The sequence below is a fragment of the Chiloscyllium punctatum genome, chromosome 17 (assembly GCF_047496795.1).
Source record: "Chiloscyllium punctatum isolate Juve2018m chromosome 17, sChiPun1.3, whole genome shotgun sequence".
NCBI classification, from domain to species: Eukaryota; Metazoa; Chordata; class Chondrichthyes; order Orectolobiformes; family Hemiscylliidae; genus Chiloscyllium; species Chiloscyllium punctatum.
Genome location: NC_092755.1, coordinates 90,160,771 through 90,181,612, shown reverse-complemented (window position 1 = coordinate 90,181,612; position 20,842 = coordinate 90,160,771). Strand labels below are relative to the sequence as shown.

Sequence of the window (20,842 nt, the reverse complement as noted above, 5' to 3'; positions counted from 1 at the left end):
TAGCCATGCTAAATTGCCCGTAGTGTTAGGTTAGGGGTATGGGTGGGTTGTGCTTTGGCGGGTCGGTGTGGACTGGTTGGGCTGAAGGGCCTGTTTCCACACTGTAATCTAAATCTAAATCCAAATCTAACTGAACCTCAGCTCCTTCATCTTTTTCTTTCATTTTCACTTCATGCAGTGACTTATGATAGTGGGATATGGTTACCACACAGTGTGGGAAAGTACCAGGATATTTCTATTTTAACTCCTCAGTTTCTTGGTCTTCCTTGGGCTTCTTCACAACATGGGGTGTCACCCCCATCTTGGATCCTGCCAAATCATTCCCAAGAGCAAACTGAATTCCTGGAACTGACACTCGGTCAATCATTCCTGCTTAACTTCCCCAGTCTTGAGTTGGCACTCCTACCTGATCTTACATAGGGGAATGTTAAATTTCTGTCCATCTATCCCACAAATTACCACACTCTCGGATAACAGATCAGAAAGAGTGCATAGTTGCTCATCCCTTACTATCAGCGACTGGTTAGATTTTGTATCTGCCAAAATTATAACTTCTTGTCCTTCTCCCCCGATCTTTCTGAGTAAACTTTACCCACAGAGGCAAATTCTTTGTAGGGATCAACTACAACTAACTCCATACCCAGCCCCTGCCTAGGCTGGGCACTCTCCTGCAGCTCCTCGGCTCTTCTTGGGGTCTCCTTTACTACCTTCACTAAGGCTACTGACTTAGCTTATTTTATCACATCTTTTCCCACAGTTCCTTTCTTTAATGATCAGCACTGTGCCTTTACGTGTCTCACTTTACCACAATGGAAACACCTGAGGCCTTTCACCTCCTTTCCATCCTCTTGGGCTTCTTTTTTATCCTGTGGTAAATTCTTACCAGTGCCCTCTACTCTTGATTTTGTGGTGTAGGATTTTCTCTTCTCCCAACTTCTATCCCTCACAGGATGAAATTCTGGTCTTATGCACCAACGTGTACTCATCTGCTAATGCTGCTGCCCTTCTCACTTCCTAAACTTTCTGTTCCTCCACGTGAATTCTTACCATCTCTGGAAGGAAGTTTTTAAACTCGTCCCACAGAATAATCTCTCTTAGAGCCTCAAATGTCCTATCGATTTTCTATGCACGCACCCATTGATCAAAATGACCATGTTTAATTCTTTTGAACTCAACATAAGTCTGACCTGGTTCCTTCTTTGTGTTTCTGAACTGCTGTGTATATGCTTCCGGGTCCAATTCATAAGCATTTAAAGTAGCCTGTTTAACCTCTTCATAACATCTAACAGAGTGGCAAATACCTCACTCTCTCTGCCTACCAGTTTAGTCTGAACTAGCATTACCCATAAATCCTCAGACCACTCGATCTGCCTAGCCAATTTTTCAAATGAAATAAAGAAGGTTTCAACATCTTTCTCATCAAAATATGGCAGAGTTTTGACATTTATGCACCTTCTCTTTTAATCTCCATCCTGCTAACTTGACTTTGCTGACTAAGTCACAACTTCTCAAGTTCAAATTCTCTCTCTTCTTCTCTGTCCTTTTCTTCTCTCTCTCTTTGCTCAGCCAATAACCTATTCTCTCTCTCTTTCCTCACTCTCTCTCTTCTCTCTTTCTTTCCCTTTGTCTTTCCTTTCTCTCTCTTTGTTTATCTTCTAACTCCATTTTCCTCAATTGTAATTTAAGTTTTTCTACCTCTACTGCACTTGTCTGTTTCTCTGACACACCTAAATGTTTGAGTAACCCCTTTAACATTTTCAGCTTTATTTTTGTCCTTGGCTAAACCCAAATCTAACTTATTTGCTAATTCTAAAAGTATGGCGTTTTCTTTCCTTCTAAACTTTCTTGGCAAATTTGAGAATCATCTTCAAATCCTAGAACTTTTTCAGCAATTTTAAGAGCCATTTCTCTCACTTTTAATTTAATCAACCATGGGTCACCAAAACTAAACAAATTGCCTCACCTATGGTTTATTTAAAGATCTAGGACACTAACCTGTAAGTGTTTAAATCTGCTGGAATTTTTCATACCCCCAAATCTATTCAAATCTATCTAAACCAGTTCAAATCCAAAATGAGCCCCCAAACTGTTACATCATGGAGCAAACTCTCCTGCTTAATTTAACCCAGCAACACAGAAAAGATTTATCCCGTGCAGTAATCTGTGAAAATTCAAGAGGCTAAGAACTAGTTAAAGTAAAAATAACAATTTTATTTCTTAAAGTATAACACAGAATAATTAACTAACAACTATTCACAACTCCTTCCTCTAACATATCTTTCACTTTCCATGCTACAATACTAGTCTGATAAAGCCCCCAATTAAGATGTACTAAAATTCAACTTTTCAAAAACTGACCAGATGTTGAATCTTTGTCTACTTAGGGTTTTCTGCTTCACAAGTTATTGATCAATAAAGTTACCTTTAAGAGAGCTATTCTCTGGGCAGTTTGCAGATGTCGTTGGCTTGGCAGTTCTCCTCCCAATTGTTCAATTTTGTCCAGTCTTAAACTCCCAAAGCATCAGATTGTGTCATTGACTCTTAAGATTGTAATATATTCAATTCAAGCTTGATTAGATTTTGTTTTGTTTTGGGTATAATTTAAAGTAATTGGTCTAGTTCGAATCTGTTTTTGTCTCCAGGCAACCAGCTACACTAACTCTGGACCAAAACGTTACTTTATAGCTTTTTTCAGAACACTTGGTGCTGTCAGGTAGTTCTGTTGCCTTTAACTCTCTTAAAGGTACAGTACACCCACATCTTCAGAACACTTAACAACAACTGTTGCAATAAACTAGTTTTCTTCAGATTTACAATGACCTTTGACTGCAGAGAACAGGGAGACTGCTCCTTAGCTGGGAAAGAACTGGACTTCAGTCTCTCTATGTCAGTAAATTGTTCTGAGCTTCAAGCTGTTCAGTTCTAAGAGTGTGGTGCTGGAAAAGCACTGCAGGTCAGGCAGCATCCGAGGAGCGGGAGAGTTGATGTTTTGGGCTTAAGCCCTTCATCTCCTCAGATGCTGTCTGACCTGCTGTGCTTTTCCAGCACCACACTCTCAACTCTGATCTTCAGTATCTGTGGTCCTCACTTTCTTCAAGCTGTTCATTTGCCTGAGAGCCAATCACACTGTTGTTGCCAGGCAAAAAGGTTTTTCTAATTGACGGCTGTCACTAGTCCATAGACCAATCAATTTCTTGCTGCCAACAAAAGCCACATCCCTACATCCCCTCAGCTCCAAATTGTCTGTAGCCTAAACCAATCGCTGCTTGTTCAGACGATGCCTGACGTCACTGTCAGGCTACTTGCTTTCCAAACTATAGCCACCCTTTCAAACGCTGGTTTTAAAATAGCCTTTTCTCTTTAGATTCAGGTTGAAACTTAGATTTAGGTTTTGTTTTCACATGTACTCAAGCGCTGAGTGCAAGAGTACAGTGAAAAGTGTATAATGTCACCACACATGGCGCCATCTTAAATCCAAAATATCTAGGTACAAAATCTCAGCTACAGAATTGGGAAGATAAAGATATAAAGTTAAAATTTTCAGCTGCTTTGTATAGAAGTGGAAAAATAGGAAAATAAAGTTAAAAAATCAAACATGACGGTCCTTTCTTTCAGACCACAGCTTTATAAAAAAGCACAAAATGAAAAGGAAATGGCCATTTCAAGCTCGAGCCCAACCTCATCAGACTTCAGCTGGTCCTTCTGCTAATGTAGATTAACCAAATGGAGACCCTGTGTGTAATGTTGAGGAGAAAGTGACCAAATCTTGGCCACTGGGCTTCCAGTCCGAGCAGTTAAAATGTAACAGAATTGGATAAGTGTTAGTGAAGCAAAAAAAAAAGATCAGAGCCAAGAGAAAAAAAGCAAGGGTGTGGGATTGTCAAAGAACTCAAACAGACACAAATGGGTCAAATGGTCTCGCTCAGTGCTGTTTCCTTCTTTAAATCTGCGATTTGATGTAATGTTTCATGGCCTGTTCTTCCATGTCTGTGGTCATGTTTAAGTTTGCTTTATCATAAGTGTCCTTAATTATCACACCTAATTCCCCACTTTATTGCTGCTATGACGTACAACTGCTGAACTGAGTTGTATTTTTCATCGCTATTTTGCATTTTGGCCAGGTCGCTCACCGTAAACCTCTCTGTTCACTTGGTTATATTATTGTCAAATTTTAAAGGTTATCAGGTGGTATGTGTTCATACAGGCAGAGTCTTTGGTGGGACATGTCTCAGTCAAAGTGGGGACTGGTATCTGGGAGCTCACAAAAGCCTAGGATTCTGAGAAATTTCAAAGGAGAACAATGGCAGCCTGTAATTTAGTGGTTCAGATCCTGTTTTGTGTAATGTTGCAAGGATGTTGTTTAACTTGAGAGGGTGCAGAAAAGATTTATCAAGATATTGCCAAGGTTGAAGGACTTGAGCTATAGGGAGAGGCTGAACAAGCTGGGGCTTTTTTCCCTGGAGCATCGGAGGCTGAGGGATGACCTTATGGAGGTTTACAACATCATGAGAGGTGTGGATAGGGTGAACAGACAAGGATGGGGAGAGTCCAAAGCCGGAGGGCATAGGTTTAAGGTGAGAGGGGAAAGATTTAAAAAAGACCTGAGGGGTAACTTTCTCACGCAGATGCTGGTGTGTATATGGAATGAGCTGCCAGAGGAAGTGGTGGAGTCTGGTACAGTTGCAATATTTAAAAGGCATCTGGATGGCTACATGAATAGGAAAGGTTTAGAGGGATATGGGCCAAATGCTGGTAAATGGGACTAGATTAATTTAGAATAGCATCAACGAATTGGACTGAACAGTCTGTTTCCATTCTGTATAACTCTCTGACTCTATAATTAGTTTTTGTGGTTTTGGTTATGGGATCATTATTAGCTACGACACCCTGGGAAATTCTGGTGAAAAAAAAGGCAGCAGTGGGAGCTTCAGTGGCTGAGCAGCTGTGTCCTTAAAATTTCCAAAGAGTGTGTGACCTTCCCGACTGGTCTAGGGCAAGGCAACCTTTCTTCTGTCCACCAAATATTGTTAAAGAGCCTCTGTGCAGAACAGTGTCAAATTCTATCAGATGACACGAGGACAGAGGGAAAGAGCACAGTAGACTGCATCTCTGATCATTGTTTGTGTTGCGCAATTGCATTGATATGATTGATGTTGCGGTCCAGTGCTCTGTGTCTTCATCAGTGCAGCACATTTCCAGCTGACTGCCTGCTGTCTGTCTGCTTCACATTATGAAGCCGTCATGTAAAAGGCACTTGGATTTCTGCATCTGAAGCATCAAGACAATTCGGAAACTACATTTGTGACTTGTAAGGAGCGTCGAGCTCCTGTGATGTTCTTGCAATCGTTAATGTAATAGAGAGAGCGACATTTCATGCTTTACATGACACTGCTATTGGAATGTTGGGAGAGGAGGATAAGGAAGAGCAGTCTTTTTTATACATGTTGCTGCATGATTTATCACCTTTGCCACAAAGATAGAGGGCTGAAGTTTCAATCCTCTCTTAGGAATCAGCTCAGGTGGGGCTGGATAATTAGGTACTTAGCTTCAAATATCGCGAGTTCCCAATGCTTAGATGACACAGTTAATAGGGAGGGCAGAGAGGGGAGCCAGAAACCTGCATACCTCTAATTAATTGCTTGTAGACCTTATTAGGATTATGGAAGGAACTGTTAGCAGTTTTCATATGAGACACACAGGGAATGGTGAGGGTGTAGGACACATTTAAATATTGCTGTTGCAAACACAATGGGGAATCATTAGAACTCATGACCGCAGAGTTATGATGATTTAATGGGAAGAGTGCACTGATAATCGTACCTCAATGTTTCACAAGTTGTTACAACATAAATGAATAAAATCCCAGTGAGATCATTAAAGTGACCGACTGGCTTGACTGACTGTTTCTCAGGACGAAAACAATTCTCTCCAGGTTTTGCCGTTAGCAGGAAAAGAAAAGAATCTTTACTATAATTCACAAACTTTAACAAGAGCAGGAAAAAATAAGATGCTACTAAAAATTAAGCAATATTACTTCAAAAACCTCAAATATACAAACACACGCAATCATGATTATCACTAACAACAAATGGTTTAACAGATATTCTGTGAGGGTTGGAGAAGAATATAAACAGAATAAACAATATTCTGAAGATCAGACAACCAGATTTCAAGCGTGGGCTAAATTGTCACTCGGTTTTCTTTGTGATTCTTAACCCTTGTCACAACTCACTGGAGCATGGAAATTAGGCCCACGATTCTCAAAGTCATCACAAATGTGAAAAGCTTAATCCAACTGTCCAAAGTCTGCAATTTACCCAATTGACAAATACATTAAAAGAAAAGATGCACAAAGATTATTTACTCAGGAAGTAAATAGCTGCTTATTGCAAGCAAATTGGCTTTAACCAATACCAATTAGGATATATGAATTACTAATTTATAACTCGACAGCTTAAACTCTATCCCTTTTTAAGTTCTACTCTTTGCAAACAGACAGACATATAAAGGCAGACAGGACAAGGTTATTGATGTTGGATAAAGAGAAAAAAAATCACAGGAGAACACAGTTCAATAGCACCAAAACAGGGGCTGATCAGTTATTTCTTTCAGATCCTTCCAATTTGTTTTCATTCTTTGCTGTTGATACCAGGTCCCTCTCTCTCATTCACTGGTTGACAATTTGTCCTTTCACTATCGTGGAAGACATTTTATTCCTCCTTCCTCAGAGAAAACAGCTAGCCATTACTGGGAACTTTCTAATATAGTCATACAGGAATGAGAATTTGCAGGTTCACTTTTTCTCTGCTGCATTGGCCCTACACAATCCATGGTCACCTGTTCGGGAACAAATCAGAACATTGTTGTCAAGCAGTTTTCTCTTCGTTCAGAATTCCTCAACATCTTGGTGAATGCTTTTGCTCTCACTGTTCCAGAGGTAAGTGACTTTATATACAGTTCACAGTGTGCTCCAGTGAATATGGTTTTCAAAACTGTGATGTCTCTTCACACAACTTACATGGTTTAAAGCAATGGCTTCCTTTTTTGGACCCCAGACCAAAAATGAAGGAAACAACAATATATGATTTTTGTAGACAAATGATATATTGTTGTTTTTCGGGTGACCATTGCTCTTCAATTTGATGGTTGATCAGGCAGCCATAGTCTTTTCTTGTTAGAATTATTTCTTTTGCTGCTTCTTAGTTTTTCTGCCTTTTCCCCATGGACAGACAGAGAGAGAGAAAAAGAAAAGAGAGAGGGAGAGACTATTTGCGGTCTGTGGATGTTGCTCTTCTCGGCTGCCCTGGTACTTGCAGCTTTTTTTTTGACATTGTGCAGCTCAGCTGATTGGAGGGTGACTGTCAGCCAGAATTTCCCCAACTCGGCAGAGTCTTGGTGTCCCTCACACTTGAATTCTCCCACTCGGTGCCTCAATAAGCAATGTGATATTGCACAGCTGAAACACACAAAAAAAAAATGATTTTCAGATTGCAAAGCTCTCCTGGTATTTCAGTTACAGTCGTCCAACTTCCATTTTAACTTATAGTCCCTAAACCGGAAAAACATGGGGTCTGTTGCAGAGTGAGAAAAGGTGGATAATAAGGGAGATTTCAACTCCGCTGCACAGGCAGAGTAGCCATTTCCAGAGTCAGAGAGTTGACTTTGTGAGGAGTGTTTCAACTTTTGAGAGGAATGAGAGTCTTCAAGGTCTCCATGGTCAGCTCTGGCTGTGTTTATTTGTTACAGTTCACTCCAGATAGAGGGATGAATATGTCCTTCATTGAAATGAGGCTGGGAGACTTGAGGGTGGAGAGAGAAATAGTGGGGGGGGGGGGGGGGGGGGGGGGGGTAGGGCTTGGGAGGAGGTAGCTCAGAGTGCAAGGTAGGTGGATGGAGGTGGGGGTAAAGGTGATAGGTCAGAGAGGAGGGTGGAGCGGATAGGTGGGAAGGAAGATTGACAAATGGGACAGGTCAGGAGGACAGTGCTGAGCTGGAAGGTTGAAACTGGGTAAGGTGGGGGGAGGAGAAATGAGGAAACTGGTGAAGTCCACATCAATGCCATGAGGTTGAAGGGTCCTGAGGCGTTCTTCTTTCAGGTGTCGGGTTGCCTGAACTGCTGTGCTTTTCCAGCACCACTCTAATCTTGACTCTGGTCTCCAGCATCTGCAGTAACCTGATTGAGTCTATGATCTTCGTTGGCTCGATCAGGGGGTCTTGAGGAGGCAACAGAAAACCACGTGGTTTCCCCTGTGGTCACAAACGTTTCAGGAGGTGTGCTTTTTTTGGCATTCCAAAGTCTTCAGTAGATCATGAAAATGGTGTGGGGTCAGGAAGGCAGAGGAAAGTTGTGCTGCTTATAAAATGTAATTATTCTCGATTTTTACAGGTCAGTTCCAGCCTTCAATAGGAGATGAAAACTTCAACTTTCCTTCATTTCCACTGGGGCAAATAAGTATACATACATGAAATAATTGCACACACATGAAATAAAATAATACTTGAAATAATCATACATGAAATAAAATATATACATGAAATAATCAAACATATGAAACAATTATAGAATAAAAATACATAGCTGAAATAAACATATGTACTTGAAATAAAAAATACATACATGAAATAATCATGCACATATGAAATAACGGTGCATACTTTAAAGCTTGACATTAAAAGACAAAGCCTATCCTCATTCCCATTTCACCTGAAATTACAATCTTTGACATTATCTAAGTTCTACTGTAAAGATGAACACATCTTCCAGATCAGCATTTCAAAGCAGTATAGTGTGAGTGCTGAATTAACAGAGTGCTATCTTTCAGATGTTAAGTTAAAACTGCAACCTCCTCTTCCTTCTCAGGTGGATGGACAAGGTCCCACAGGATGAGTTGTTAACAAGTAAGGGAGAATTGTCACCAGTATTCTGGCTTGCAGTTCTCCCTCATCTAGCAACTAAAACAAATTATCCACTCTTTGTGTCAGTTCGGATTGGGGAACCTTACAGTGTGCGAATTGACTGCTCCATTTCCGAACTGACCAGTCATGCATTTCAGAAACATTTAATTGAGAAACATAAAATTCAGAAACGTAAAATATTTTGGGACTCTGCAGGTGTGATGCAAATGCAATTTGTTTGTTCTTTCCTTCCATTTGGGGCCTTTTCGAATATCTTGGAATCTCTTCAAAATGTGGACATCATTTCCTCAGGAAAGGAGAATCTGCTGACTTTACTGAAGACTATTTTCTTTCTGCTCTCACTGATTAATCACTTCCTCTGTGTTTTACAGCTTCTTTCTCCCAGTAGCAGGAGATCATTAATTTCTGTGAGAGTAACATCTAATTACTTGGCCTTTTAGCAAACCGCAGTTTTGACCCTGATAGTGCACCAATTGACAACACCAATGTTAACATTACACCTGTGGACACACCTCAAAAGCAGGCTGTGAATTATTCTGGGATAAGTTAGGGATGTGAAAGGTGCTATCTGATTACAGGTTCTTAGCATCTTCATACTGCCATTCCAATCAGGACCAGATTATTTTGAAGAAGTCAGCAAGAACTCTGGAAACTTTGATAGACCAGAACAAAAGGGGGAACAATTCTGAGCTGGGTCGGACCCATTTCTCCAAATTGATTTGAAATTGCTTTGATTTATTATAGTCATGTGCATCGAGATGCAGTCAAAAGTATTGTTTTATGTGCTATCTAGACAAATCATACCTTCTGTAAGTATATCAGGGTAATAGAACAGAATATTGTGAGAGTTGCTGCTGCAGAGAAGGGGCAGAGAAAGATCAACTCTAAAATGTGAGAGGTCTGTTGATAAGTCTAATAATAGCAGGGAAGAAGCTGTTCTTAAATCTGCTGGTACATGTTTTCAAACTTTTGTGTCTTCTGCCTGATGAAAGATGTTGAAGAGAGGTGGGAGGGGTGGGAGGAGTCTTTGATGATGTTGGCTGCTTTCCTGAGGGCAGTTGGAAGTGTAGATACAGTCAATGGATGGAAGATTGGTTTGTGTGATGGACTGGGCTATGATCATTAGTCTTTGTAGTTTCTTGCAGTCTTGGACACAGTGGTTGCCATACCGAGCTGTATGCATCTGGTTAGAACACTTTCTATAGTGCATCTATAAAAATTGGTAAGAGTCCTTGTGGACATGCCAAATTTCCTCAGCTTTCTGAGGAAGTAGAAGCGTCGGTGTGCTTTTTTGACTGTCACTTCAACATGGATGGACCGGGACAGATTGTTGGTGATGTTTACTCCTAGTAACTTGAAGCTTTTAATCATCTCCACCTCAGCACCATTCATACAGACAGGGATGTGCCCTCCACTCCACAGTTGATGGCCAGCACCTTCATTTTACTGACATTGTTGTCTTTATACCATGCTCTCTATCTCTTTCCTGTACTCTGTCTCGTCATTGTTTGAGATCCGACCTGCTATGGTGATGTCATCAGCAAATCTGTAAATGGAGTTAGAGCTGAATTTGGCCACACAGTCATGAGGGTATATGAAGCAGAGTAAGGGGCTGAGCACACAGCCTTGTGGGGCACCAGTGTTAAGGATGATCTTGGAGAAAGTGTTGTTGCCTAACCTTACTGTTTGCAGTCTGCGGGTCAGGAAGTCGTGATCCAATTGCAGAGGGGGGAGCAGAATTGTAAGTCTTGGAGTTTGATGATGAGACAACAAGCAGCATAGGTAAAGGGGAGCCAGCAGAGGCAAAATATTTGTATTTATGAAAGGTGTTCAACAAGGTACCACACATAAGTGTGGTAAGAGCCAGTAATGTTGTGGGCTGTGTACGAGCATGGACAATATTATCATGGCTAACTAACAGAAGGCAGAGTGGGAGTGAAGCTGGCATTTTCAGAGAACTTCAGAGCAAGGGGTTGCCAGTTCGGACACAGATCAGGATGAATTTCTTCTCTCTGAAGGGAGCCAATCTATGGAATTCTTCTCTGCAGAAGGATATCGAGGCTGGGGTGGTAAGTTTATTCAAGGCTGAGATGGGCAGATTGTTAATCAGGAAGGGAATCAAGGGTTATGGGGAAAAGGCAAGAAAGTGGAGTTGAGGATTATCAGTTCAGCCATGATCTTGTTGAATAGTGAAGCAGCCTTGATCAGCAGAATGGCTTACCTCTGTTCCTGTGTCTCATGATCTTACTGTGGATTGTCAGGAAGACCAGATAAGGACAGCAGACAAACCCATGCACATATGTGGGACAGTAGAATCTGGACTTCGTGTTTGGTTCTTTCACAGGATATGGATGTTGCTGGCAGGTGTTTCTCATTCCCAAGTGTAGTTGAAAAGATTGAGTGAGTCAGGGCTCTGAACTAAGGCAGCAATGACTCAAGTTCAAATCCCACCACAGCTACAGTGGGAAATGTAAATTTGATGAACTGATCAATCAGGAATAAAATGCTGTTTGAGAATGATCATGAAACAACCAGAGTGATGCAAAAATCCCTCCGGCTCATGGCTTCATGGCTTCTGTTCTTGATTGGACAGGCCTCCATGTGACTGCAACCTTGACTCTTGACTGCCCCCGGAGCAGCTCAGCAAGCCTGGAAACACTGTAGACAAGAGGTGCTCTAGTGATATTTCCCTCATAAGTTCAAGAAAGCAGCTTGATTGATCTTTTTCAGGGCAGTAAAGAATGGGCAACAAATGCTGGCCATCTTAATGAATGGTGATAGTATCAAGGAGGTGACAGCCTAGTGATATTATTGCTGGGCTGTTAATCAAAAGACCCAGGTAATGTTCTGGGGAGCTGGGTTTAAATCCCACCATGGCAGATGGTGAAATTTGAATTCAATAAATATTTGGAATTAAGATTCTAATGGTGGTGAGGAATGCATTGTTGGGAAGGACTCACCTGGTTCACCAATTTCTTGGCCTACATGTGACTCCAGACCCACAGCAATCTGGTTGACCCTTAATGGCCCTCTGGGTAATTAAGGATTGACAATAAATGTTGTTCTAGCCGCAGCACCCTCATCCTGTCAATGCATAAAAAAAGAAATTTGTGAAGCATTGGTGTTGCTGAAGCAACGATCAACTGGACTGGAGGCTTTTTCTAGCTCAATTCCCTTTGTGATATAAATATCTCACACAGTGGGATAACAGGTCAGATTCAATACCAGGCATTGTAAGCTTGAAATTGCCAATATTTGTTTATTGTGGAGACAGGTACCTCAGTTACAATAACAGATTGCTAGAGAAGGTCAGATAAATAGTTAACCATTCATATTGCCAACAACAGTTCTACCCTTACATCTTGAAGTGAAACTGTGGGGATATGTATTAAGGAAAGATTATACCATTTGACCATATTATATCCATTTGACGGTATTTTGTGTTCTTATTATCTTATTCCAACCATGTTGAGAGTGAGAGTATTGAAATTGCACCTAGACAAGCTTTTCTGCTAGTCTCCATTATGGGAATTTTTATAACATGTTCTCAATTTATTTATTTTTCCCTAGCAATGTTGTTTTCCATCATCAACACTCCTGTTACATTCTTTATTTCTCTCCAGCATGCTTCCTGAACACCTTGGCATTCCTCCAGTTACCTTTTATAAACATTGATTAAAACTGAACTATGAGCTACTGATGGTCCTTGTGTAACCTCAGTTTGCTGATCTTTTGACTAATGAATGTTGTTCCACTCTGTCTGTGTGTGTGTCCTGTTTGATCAGATTCACTCAGGTGGCATGAGGATCAATGAAACAGAAGAATGGAAACACTTCATATTTTCTGTCCAATTTAAAACACTTTGATGGTTTCAGTGTCTTGTGGTTAAAGCATTCCCTGTCAGTGCTCCCAGCACATCCTGGTAGTTTAACCTGCAACCTTTGATTTTCTGGATAGCTGTTTTACCCTACTTCTCCATTTTGGAAAAAGGGATTAAAGTTTTTGAATTTAAGAGATTTAACTCTTCGTGGCACCTTGTATTCTTGGTCCTGAAAGTAACTCTAGAAATTTCTCCCTTGATATTATTCACTGTTGTTTCATCACAGTTGTGTGGCTAGTTGTTCCAAACTGAAAGGGTAAATTGTCACCTCAAAATAAGCTCAGGAGTTAACCAATTGTTCAATTCTCTCAAAATTTCAGTAGCAGTAAGCTGAACTTTTAAGTTTATGGATCATAGAATCTCTATAGTGTGGGAGCAGGCCTGTCGAGTCCTCACCAACCCTCTGAAGATCTTCCCACCCTGACCCACCCTATCCCTGTAACCCTGCATTTCCCATGGCCAATCCACCTAATCTGCATATGTTTGGACTGTGGGAGGAAACTGGAGCACCTGGAGTAAATCCACACAGACACGAGGAGAATGTGTAAACTCCACACAGTCACGCGAGGGTGGAATCGAACCTGTGTCCCTGGTGCCGTGAGGCAACAAGTGCTAACCACTGAGTCACTGTGCCACCCAAAAGGTGCTACATAATGAAATTTATATAAAGCAATCATAATCCCATAAGACTGCTCTCTCATTAGAAAGGGAAAGAAGGCTGGTGGTAGTTTAACCTGAGCTCACCATCCCTCAGGTGAAGGGGGGAGATTGAGAAGGAGGAATCCTCCATGGTAACCTCAGCTGGTATGGGAATTATGCCCACGCTGTTAGTGTCACTTCACACTGTGGACCAGCGATCCAGCCAACGGAGCTAACTGAGCCCACTATACCCTGAGGCTTTGCAAAGGACTCTCATGTATCCTAGATGCAATACAACTAGCTGTTAAATACTATATGATAAAGATATGATATTTCAGGTGGTTTTCATATGGAGGCACTCTTCCGGGAATAGAGGACCAATAGGTGAAAAGGTTCAAATCCCCTTTGACCCCTTTGACCAATGAACAACACACTCTCTTGTATGAGCTGGTCCCTTAATCTTTGGAGCTGTATATACCATTAACTATCTCTTGTAATGAATTATCAGCCACTGACACAGGGTCCTTGTAGATACATTTGTAGCATGTTACCATTGGAAATTCTGGGAGAGGAAGAATATGAACTCTACATTGGACTGTTTTACCTGAGTCAGCTTGGGCGGGTGACTAAGGTTTAAGTTGGCAGATGGTCACAATCTGATATTGAATGGCTTCAATGGGTCTGCCACTTCTATAACTCATTCAGTGATGGTCTTGTTCAGTGAAAATAAACTGCTGTGGGTCACAAGAGAATTAACACAAAGACTCCCAATGTGAGGCTATGACGATAGGGTGGGGGGGGGGGGGGGTGGGTCTGGATGCAATTCTCTTGGAAGGTTGGTGCAGCCTTGATGGGCCAAATGGCATCTGTCTGCAGTGTTGGGATTCTATCAGAAGCATCTTTCCTGCAGTCAAGTCATAAACATTTCGTACTGGAATACAAGTGCCCTTTTTAGATTAAAAAAAACCCAAACAATTCAGTGGAGAACAATTGCTTGTTTCAAATTTGAGGGTTGAATTTGCATTTTACTGATTAATCTCATTATGTGTTAAGACTGAAAGAGTCTCAATTCTCCCTTTTTGATTCAGTTGGCAGGAAGCAATTTATGAAGTTCGAATGGGCAGAGAACGCAGCCAATGTGCTTGGCTGTGAACTCGAAGAACTCTCAACGGCAGCCTTCAAACATCATCTCCGACTGATCATCCAGCAGGCCACAAATAAACTTCATTCAGAAAACACCACAGACAGCACACCAGGTACAACAATAAGAGCCTCCCATCTGAGTAATCTCATTCAGATAAACTTTGTTTCTGAATAATCCATGTCTCTGTTTTCTGAAAAACAAAATGTAATTGAATGTTTGCTTTCTGACTGTCCATCACACACTCAGGATTGAGAGCTTGGACTGAAACAGCAGGCCCTGGTGCTCACTCTGGGCCTGAGGACCCAGGTCCCTGTCAACACACAGACCCTGCCCCAGGGGAGCCGAGAACTTACACCACCCCTCCCCCCCCACCAACTTAGAGCCTCAGGCCCCAGTACAAGGCCACTTTGAACACTCCTGTCCTGGGCCCTGTGCAGGCTTACTACATACAAACCTGCTGTAACCATCAGCTCCGTCACTGCGGTGACTACCATATGAGTTACAATCTAAACCATCATGTTTTGAAGCTCCAATTCCAAATTAATTCAAACCTAGGATTTGCTTTTTGTGAGGAGGTGGAAGTTCCTGAAGCTGATCGAAAAAGGCAGATCCTAGCCTTGCAAAGTCAATATGCCTCTTGTGTATATATTTGTTGTTGATGCTACCGCCTTTGATAACAAAGATAGGCCCTAGGATTTGATTCTACCAGGAGCTGGGAGATCATTGTCCTTGCAGGTAATATATGTCAGATAATCGTCCTGAATTAGGGAAGGCAAAGCTGTCAGATAGTCACCCAGTGTTTGTGTGTGTGTGCGCATGTCTGTATGTGTGTATCTGTTGTGTATGTCTATATCTATGTGTTAGTATCTGTGTCTGCGTGTGTCAGTATGTTTGTATGTATGTGTGTATCTGTGTCTGTGGGTTTGTGTGTGTATGTCTGTGTGTGTGTCTGTGTGTGTCAGTATGTCTTGTGTGTGTCAGTATGTCTGTTTATGTGTGTGTCAGTATGTTTTTATGTGTGTCTGTGGGTGTGTGCTTGTGTGTGTCAATGTTTATGCATGTCTGCATGTGTATGTGTATCTGTGTGTATAAATGTCTGTGTGTATGTCTGTGTGTGTGTGTTAGTGTCAGTGTGTCTATGTGTTATACAATGAATTATACAAAGACAATGGATGTTATCTACCTGGATTTTAAGAAGACCTTTGACAAGGTGCTGCTCAGGAGGCTACTGATTAAGATAAGGGCCCATGGTGTAGGAGGCAAGGTGCTAGCATGGATGGAGGCTTGTCTGTCTGGCAGGAAGCAGAGAGTGTAGATAAAAGGGTCTTTCTCAGGATGGCAGGTGGTGACAAGTGGTGTTCTGTAAGGCTCAGAATTGGGACCACAAATTTTCAATTTATACATTAATAATCCAGATGAAGGAACCAAGGGCATTATGGCTAAGTTTGCAGATGATACAGAGATAGGTAGAGGGACTGGTAGCATTGAGGAGGCAGGGAGGCTGCAGAGGGATTTGGACAGGTTTGGAGAGTAGTCAAAGAAGTGGCAGATGGAGTACTCCCAGGGAAAGGTGTGAGGTCATGCATCTTGGTAGAAAGAATAGAGGCATGGACTATTTTCTAAATCGGGAGAAAATTCAAAGTCTGAAGTGAAAAGAGACTTGGGAGTTTATGGGTGGCACGGTGGCACAGTGGTTAGCACTGCTGCTTCACAGCGCCAGAGACCTGGGTTCAATTCCTGCCTCAGGCGACTGACTGTGTGGAGTTTACACATTCTCCCTGTGTCTGTGTGGGTTTCCTCCCGGTGGTCCGGTTTCCTCCCACAATCCAAAAATGTGCAGGTTAGGTGAATTGGCCATGCTAAATTGCCTGTAGTGGTAGGTGAAGGGATAAATGTAGGGGAATGGGTCTGGGCGGGTTGCGCTTCGGCAGTTTGGTGTGGACTTGTTGGGCCGAAGGGTCTGTTTCCAGACTGTAAATAATCTAAACTCCTAGTCCAGGATTCTCTCAGGGTAAACTTGCAGGTTGAGTCAGTAGTTAGGAAGGCAAATGCAATGATGGTGTTTATTTTGAGAGGACTTGAATATAAAAACAGGGATGTACTTCTGAGGCTCTATTAGGCTCTGGTCAGACCACATTTGGAGTATTGTGCACAGTTTTGGGCCCCATATCTCAGGTAGGATTTACTGGCCCTGGAGCGGGTTCAAAGGAGGTTCATGCGAATGGTCCCAGGAATGAAAAGCTTAACATATGAGAAATGTTTGAGGACTCTATACACAATGGAACTTAGGAGGATGAAGGGGAATCTAATTGATAATTACAGAATACTGAATGACCGGGACAGAGTAGATGTTGGGAAAATGTTTCTGTTCGTAGGATAGACTAGGACCTGAGGGCACAGCCTTAGAGTAAAGGGGAGACTGTTTAGAATGGTGGTAAGGAGAAATTTCTTCAGCCAGAGCGTGGTGAATCTTTGGATTTCATTGCCACAGAAGGCTGTGGAGGCCAGGTCATTGAGTATACTTAAGATGGAGATAAATAGGTTCTTGAATGTCAAGGGGATCATGGGTCATGTGTTATGAGGAGAAAGCGGGAGAATGGGGTTTAGTAACTGACTGAATGGTGGAGCAGACTTAATGGGCTGAATGGCCTAACTTCTGCCGTATGTGTGTATACACAGAGTACTGTAGTCTCAGTTACAATGCTAGTTGCTGAAAACCTGTAGTGACTGATGGTAAAGCTGATGACATCTCACCTGGTGAATACCGTCCGGGGAGGAAGTGGAAGAAAATGTTAAGTGAGGGGTTGTGGGAGATATAATTACAATATAGTATTTTCCACAGGAAGATAAAACTGGACTGGGCTTGGTGAAATGAAGTTAAAATACAATGGTCCCCTTAACTATAAACTCCAATGACAGTTGGACAAGATTAGGACAGAGTGAGGCATGATTTCTGTTTTGATTGTCCACACAGGGTATACGTACACAGTAGGTAGTATGGATTGCCAAGGAATGATTGTTGAGATTATAAGGTGCTAGACCGAGTTCAGAAACTGTCAGCTACTGTTAACAGAGTACAATACGTTTAGCCATCTGGATGAATGAGATCAAATGGGTTATGAGTCTTGTTCATCCAAGCCTGGTCTGACAGCACTGATTATATAACTCGAGATAGCCTATCGAGAGGACTGGGATACAAAGGGATAGAGGTCATAGTTCAAATGCACAAAGCCCTGGTTAGACTACAACTAGAGGTATCATATTGTGTTCTGATGAACAGAAAGTGTTGAAGAAACTGAGTAGGTCTAGCAGCATCTGTAAAGAAAGAAACAGAGTTAATGTGTTTCATGACCAGTATGGTTATGTCCATGTCTTATTCCAGACTCAGAACATTAACTTTGTTTCTGTTTCCACGGATGCTGTCAGATCTACTGAGTTTGTCCAGCACTTTCTGTGTTAATTTTAGATTTCCAGCATTTGCAATGTTTTACTTCAGATAGATGTAATACCTGAATGCTAAATATTGCATGCAATTCTGGTCTCCCTCCTATAGGAAGGATGGTGTGAAACTTGAAAGCGTTTAGAAAAAATTTACAAGGGATGTTGCCAAGGTTGGAGGGTTTGAGCTATAGGGAGAAGGTGAGTAGGCTGGGGCTGTTTTCCCTGGAGCGTCGGAGGCTGGTGACCATATAGAGGTTTATAAAATCATGAAGGGCATGGATAAGGTAAATAGACAAGATCTTTTCCCCAGACAAGGTGAATCCAAAACTAGAGGGCATAAGTTTGAGGTGAGGGGGAAAGATTAAAAGGGGCAACTTTTCTCACAGAAGGTGGTGCGTGTATGAAATGAGTTGCTGGAGCTGGTGCTGGAGGCTGGTACAATTACAACATTGAAAAAGCATCCAGATGGGTACATAAATAGGAAGGGTTTAAAGGGATATGGGCCAAATGCTGGCAAAGGGAACTAGATTAATTTAGGATATCTGGTCAGCATGGATGTGTTTGACCAAAGGTCTATTTCTGTGCTGTACATCTCTATGACTTGAAAAAGTTCTTGGAACTGAGGGTTAAATTATAAGGGTAGATGACACAATGTGTTTCCTGGAAATTAGAAGGCTGAATGTTCAAGAAATAAGGTGACTAGATGAGGAGAAATTATTTCTGCTTTGCCGGGGATTTTGGGTTTATGGGCCATAGTCTAAAAATTAAAGCCAGATTTTTTAGAGACAGAATTAGGAAACATTTCAACACAAAGAACAGCTGAGATTTGAAACTCTTCTGCAAATGATAATTGATGCTGTGTCAGTCATAAATGTAGATCGGAGCTTGAATGTTTTTTGCTCACCAATGGTACAATGGGATTGAGGGTAATGGCACGCACTCGGAATAATGTCACATGTGAGTAAGATCTCACTGAATAATGGAACAGGGTGAAAGGTTAAATACCACCACACCATCCATCAAAATATTCTGTATACAGTTCTGTGGAAGAGTGGGATATTGGAAAGTCCTCTCACCCTGTTCTCACTTGTCATAAGTCATTTCACAAATCTTATGTCTTTTATCCAGCTTTTGTTCATTTGTCTACTGTGCAGTTGGTGTCAAATTTAGTTTAATAACAGCCTGGTTTGTGATATTTTCACAACTTTTAAAAGCATTATATAAGTGGAACCTTGGTGATTGTGATCTATCTTGAATTGACAATGAGTATCTTGGATAAAATGTAATTATTTTATTTGGGTGGATGAAATGCCTCTTAATGTTGCTGATATATTTTTAGATCATTAGATCCGTACATGGGAACTATCTCGAAACTTGGCATAAAATGAGGGAGTTTGATAAAGAAAGGAATGTTATAGTATTCATTTGAGTGCCCCTTCATTTTAATGAGCCTCTAGAAAAAAGGTGACTATTTTTGAGCTGCTTGGTGATTAACATGCTCCGAATATCGCCAGAGGTTGCAATGCCTCAGTAGCTGAGCTTCCAAATGAAGAGAAGCTGCTGTGACTTGTATGCAAATGAGTGTGTTGCCCTACAATTAATGAGAACACTGGAGAAATGCAATCTCCATAGATCAGGGAGTTCAAATTGAATCGTATCTATCTCTTCTCCCGAGAGAGAGGTTTCTCAGCGTCACATGCCAGAAATGCTAACATTGATTTTCACTGTGAGGGCTGTGGAGAATGGAATTGCAGAGAAATGCTTGCATTTATATAGCTAGTTTGCACATCATCAAAAAGCATCCCAGATTTTAAGCAATAAATTACCTTTGGAGAGCAGACACAGCGTTCAAGGCAAATGCTGACTGAGAATTACCCATGTTTGTCGCGAGTTCAACAGAAACACAAGTCATGCTCATGTCTCCTTCATTCCCAGTATGGGGCCCTTCGTTCTGCTCAAAGTAAAAAGAAGATTGATTTTAGAACTGCACAATCCTTTCCCCTGGTTTAAACTGTATTTGGGCCAAACCCAAGCTCAGAAATATCAGATTAATTTTCAACAGCAGCCAGGGCATTGCTGTCCTTAATATTTTTTGCTGTTGGTTGAATTTTCTGTGTGCGTAATGGCTGCTCCGTTTCTTGTATTACAACAGTAACTAAACCTCACTGGATATAAAGTGGTGTGGGATGCCCCATTCTCATGACCGGTACTATGTAAATGCACAAGTTTCCTCTCTTTTCCCAGTTTATTCATTGAGAATAAAATTCCGACAGCTGTCTGTTAGATGGTTGTGGCCAGTTTTGACATATCATTTTCATGGGCTGCACTATAAACTGAAATCTAAAGCCCAGCATCCAGTTGGTGCATCCATTAATAACACTCTGCACTTTATTTTGTAATGGTGTTTTCCTCAACCTTATTGAAATAAATCCATAAAGGCCAGTATCACCGGGTCCCTCTTTATTTACATATGCATGGTACATGATACTGACCCAACCAGCTCAGAGCCAGCTCCCACAGTGAGCAGAACGCTGACACTCCTGTTTATGTCTGTCAGCCAGGGCTTCCTGATGGGACGAGGTTAACAGCCCCAATCAGGAAACTCATATTCCATGAGGTTCACCTGGCTGACCTTATTCCAATCACTACACTTATACAATGTAGAAAGAACTTTTCTTTCACCAAGGGAAACAGACTGTGCTGGAAGCACCTAGTTAACTACATAGATTCATCCGTGCATATTTTTCTAGGATCCTGGGGCTCAGTGGTTAGCATTGCTGCCTCACAGCGCCAGGGACCCGGGTTCGATTCCCGACTCGGGT

At 41.6% G+C, this 20,842-nt stretch overlaps 1 protein-coding gene across 6 annotated transcripts in view; it reads left to right on the top strand.

Moving 5' to 3' along the window:
• The window catches only part of LOC140488098 (unconventional myosin-XVIIIb-like), a 483,418-nt gene that overhangs the window by 231,521 nt on the left and 231,055 nt on the right, over positions 1 to 20,842 (top strand). For all 6 annotated transcript variants that reach the window (XM_072587853.1, XM_072587851.1, XM_072587852.1 and 3 more), the window contains one exon: positions 14,524 to 14,691. In XM_072587853.1, the coding sequence (XP_072443954.1) occupies positions 14,524 to 14,691 (168 nt within the window). The remainder of the gene's footprint in view (positions 1 to 14,523; positions 14,692 to 20,842) is intronic.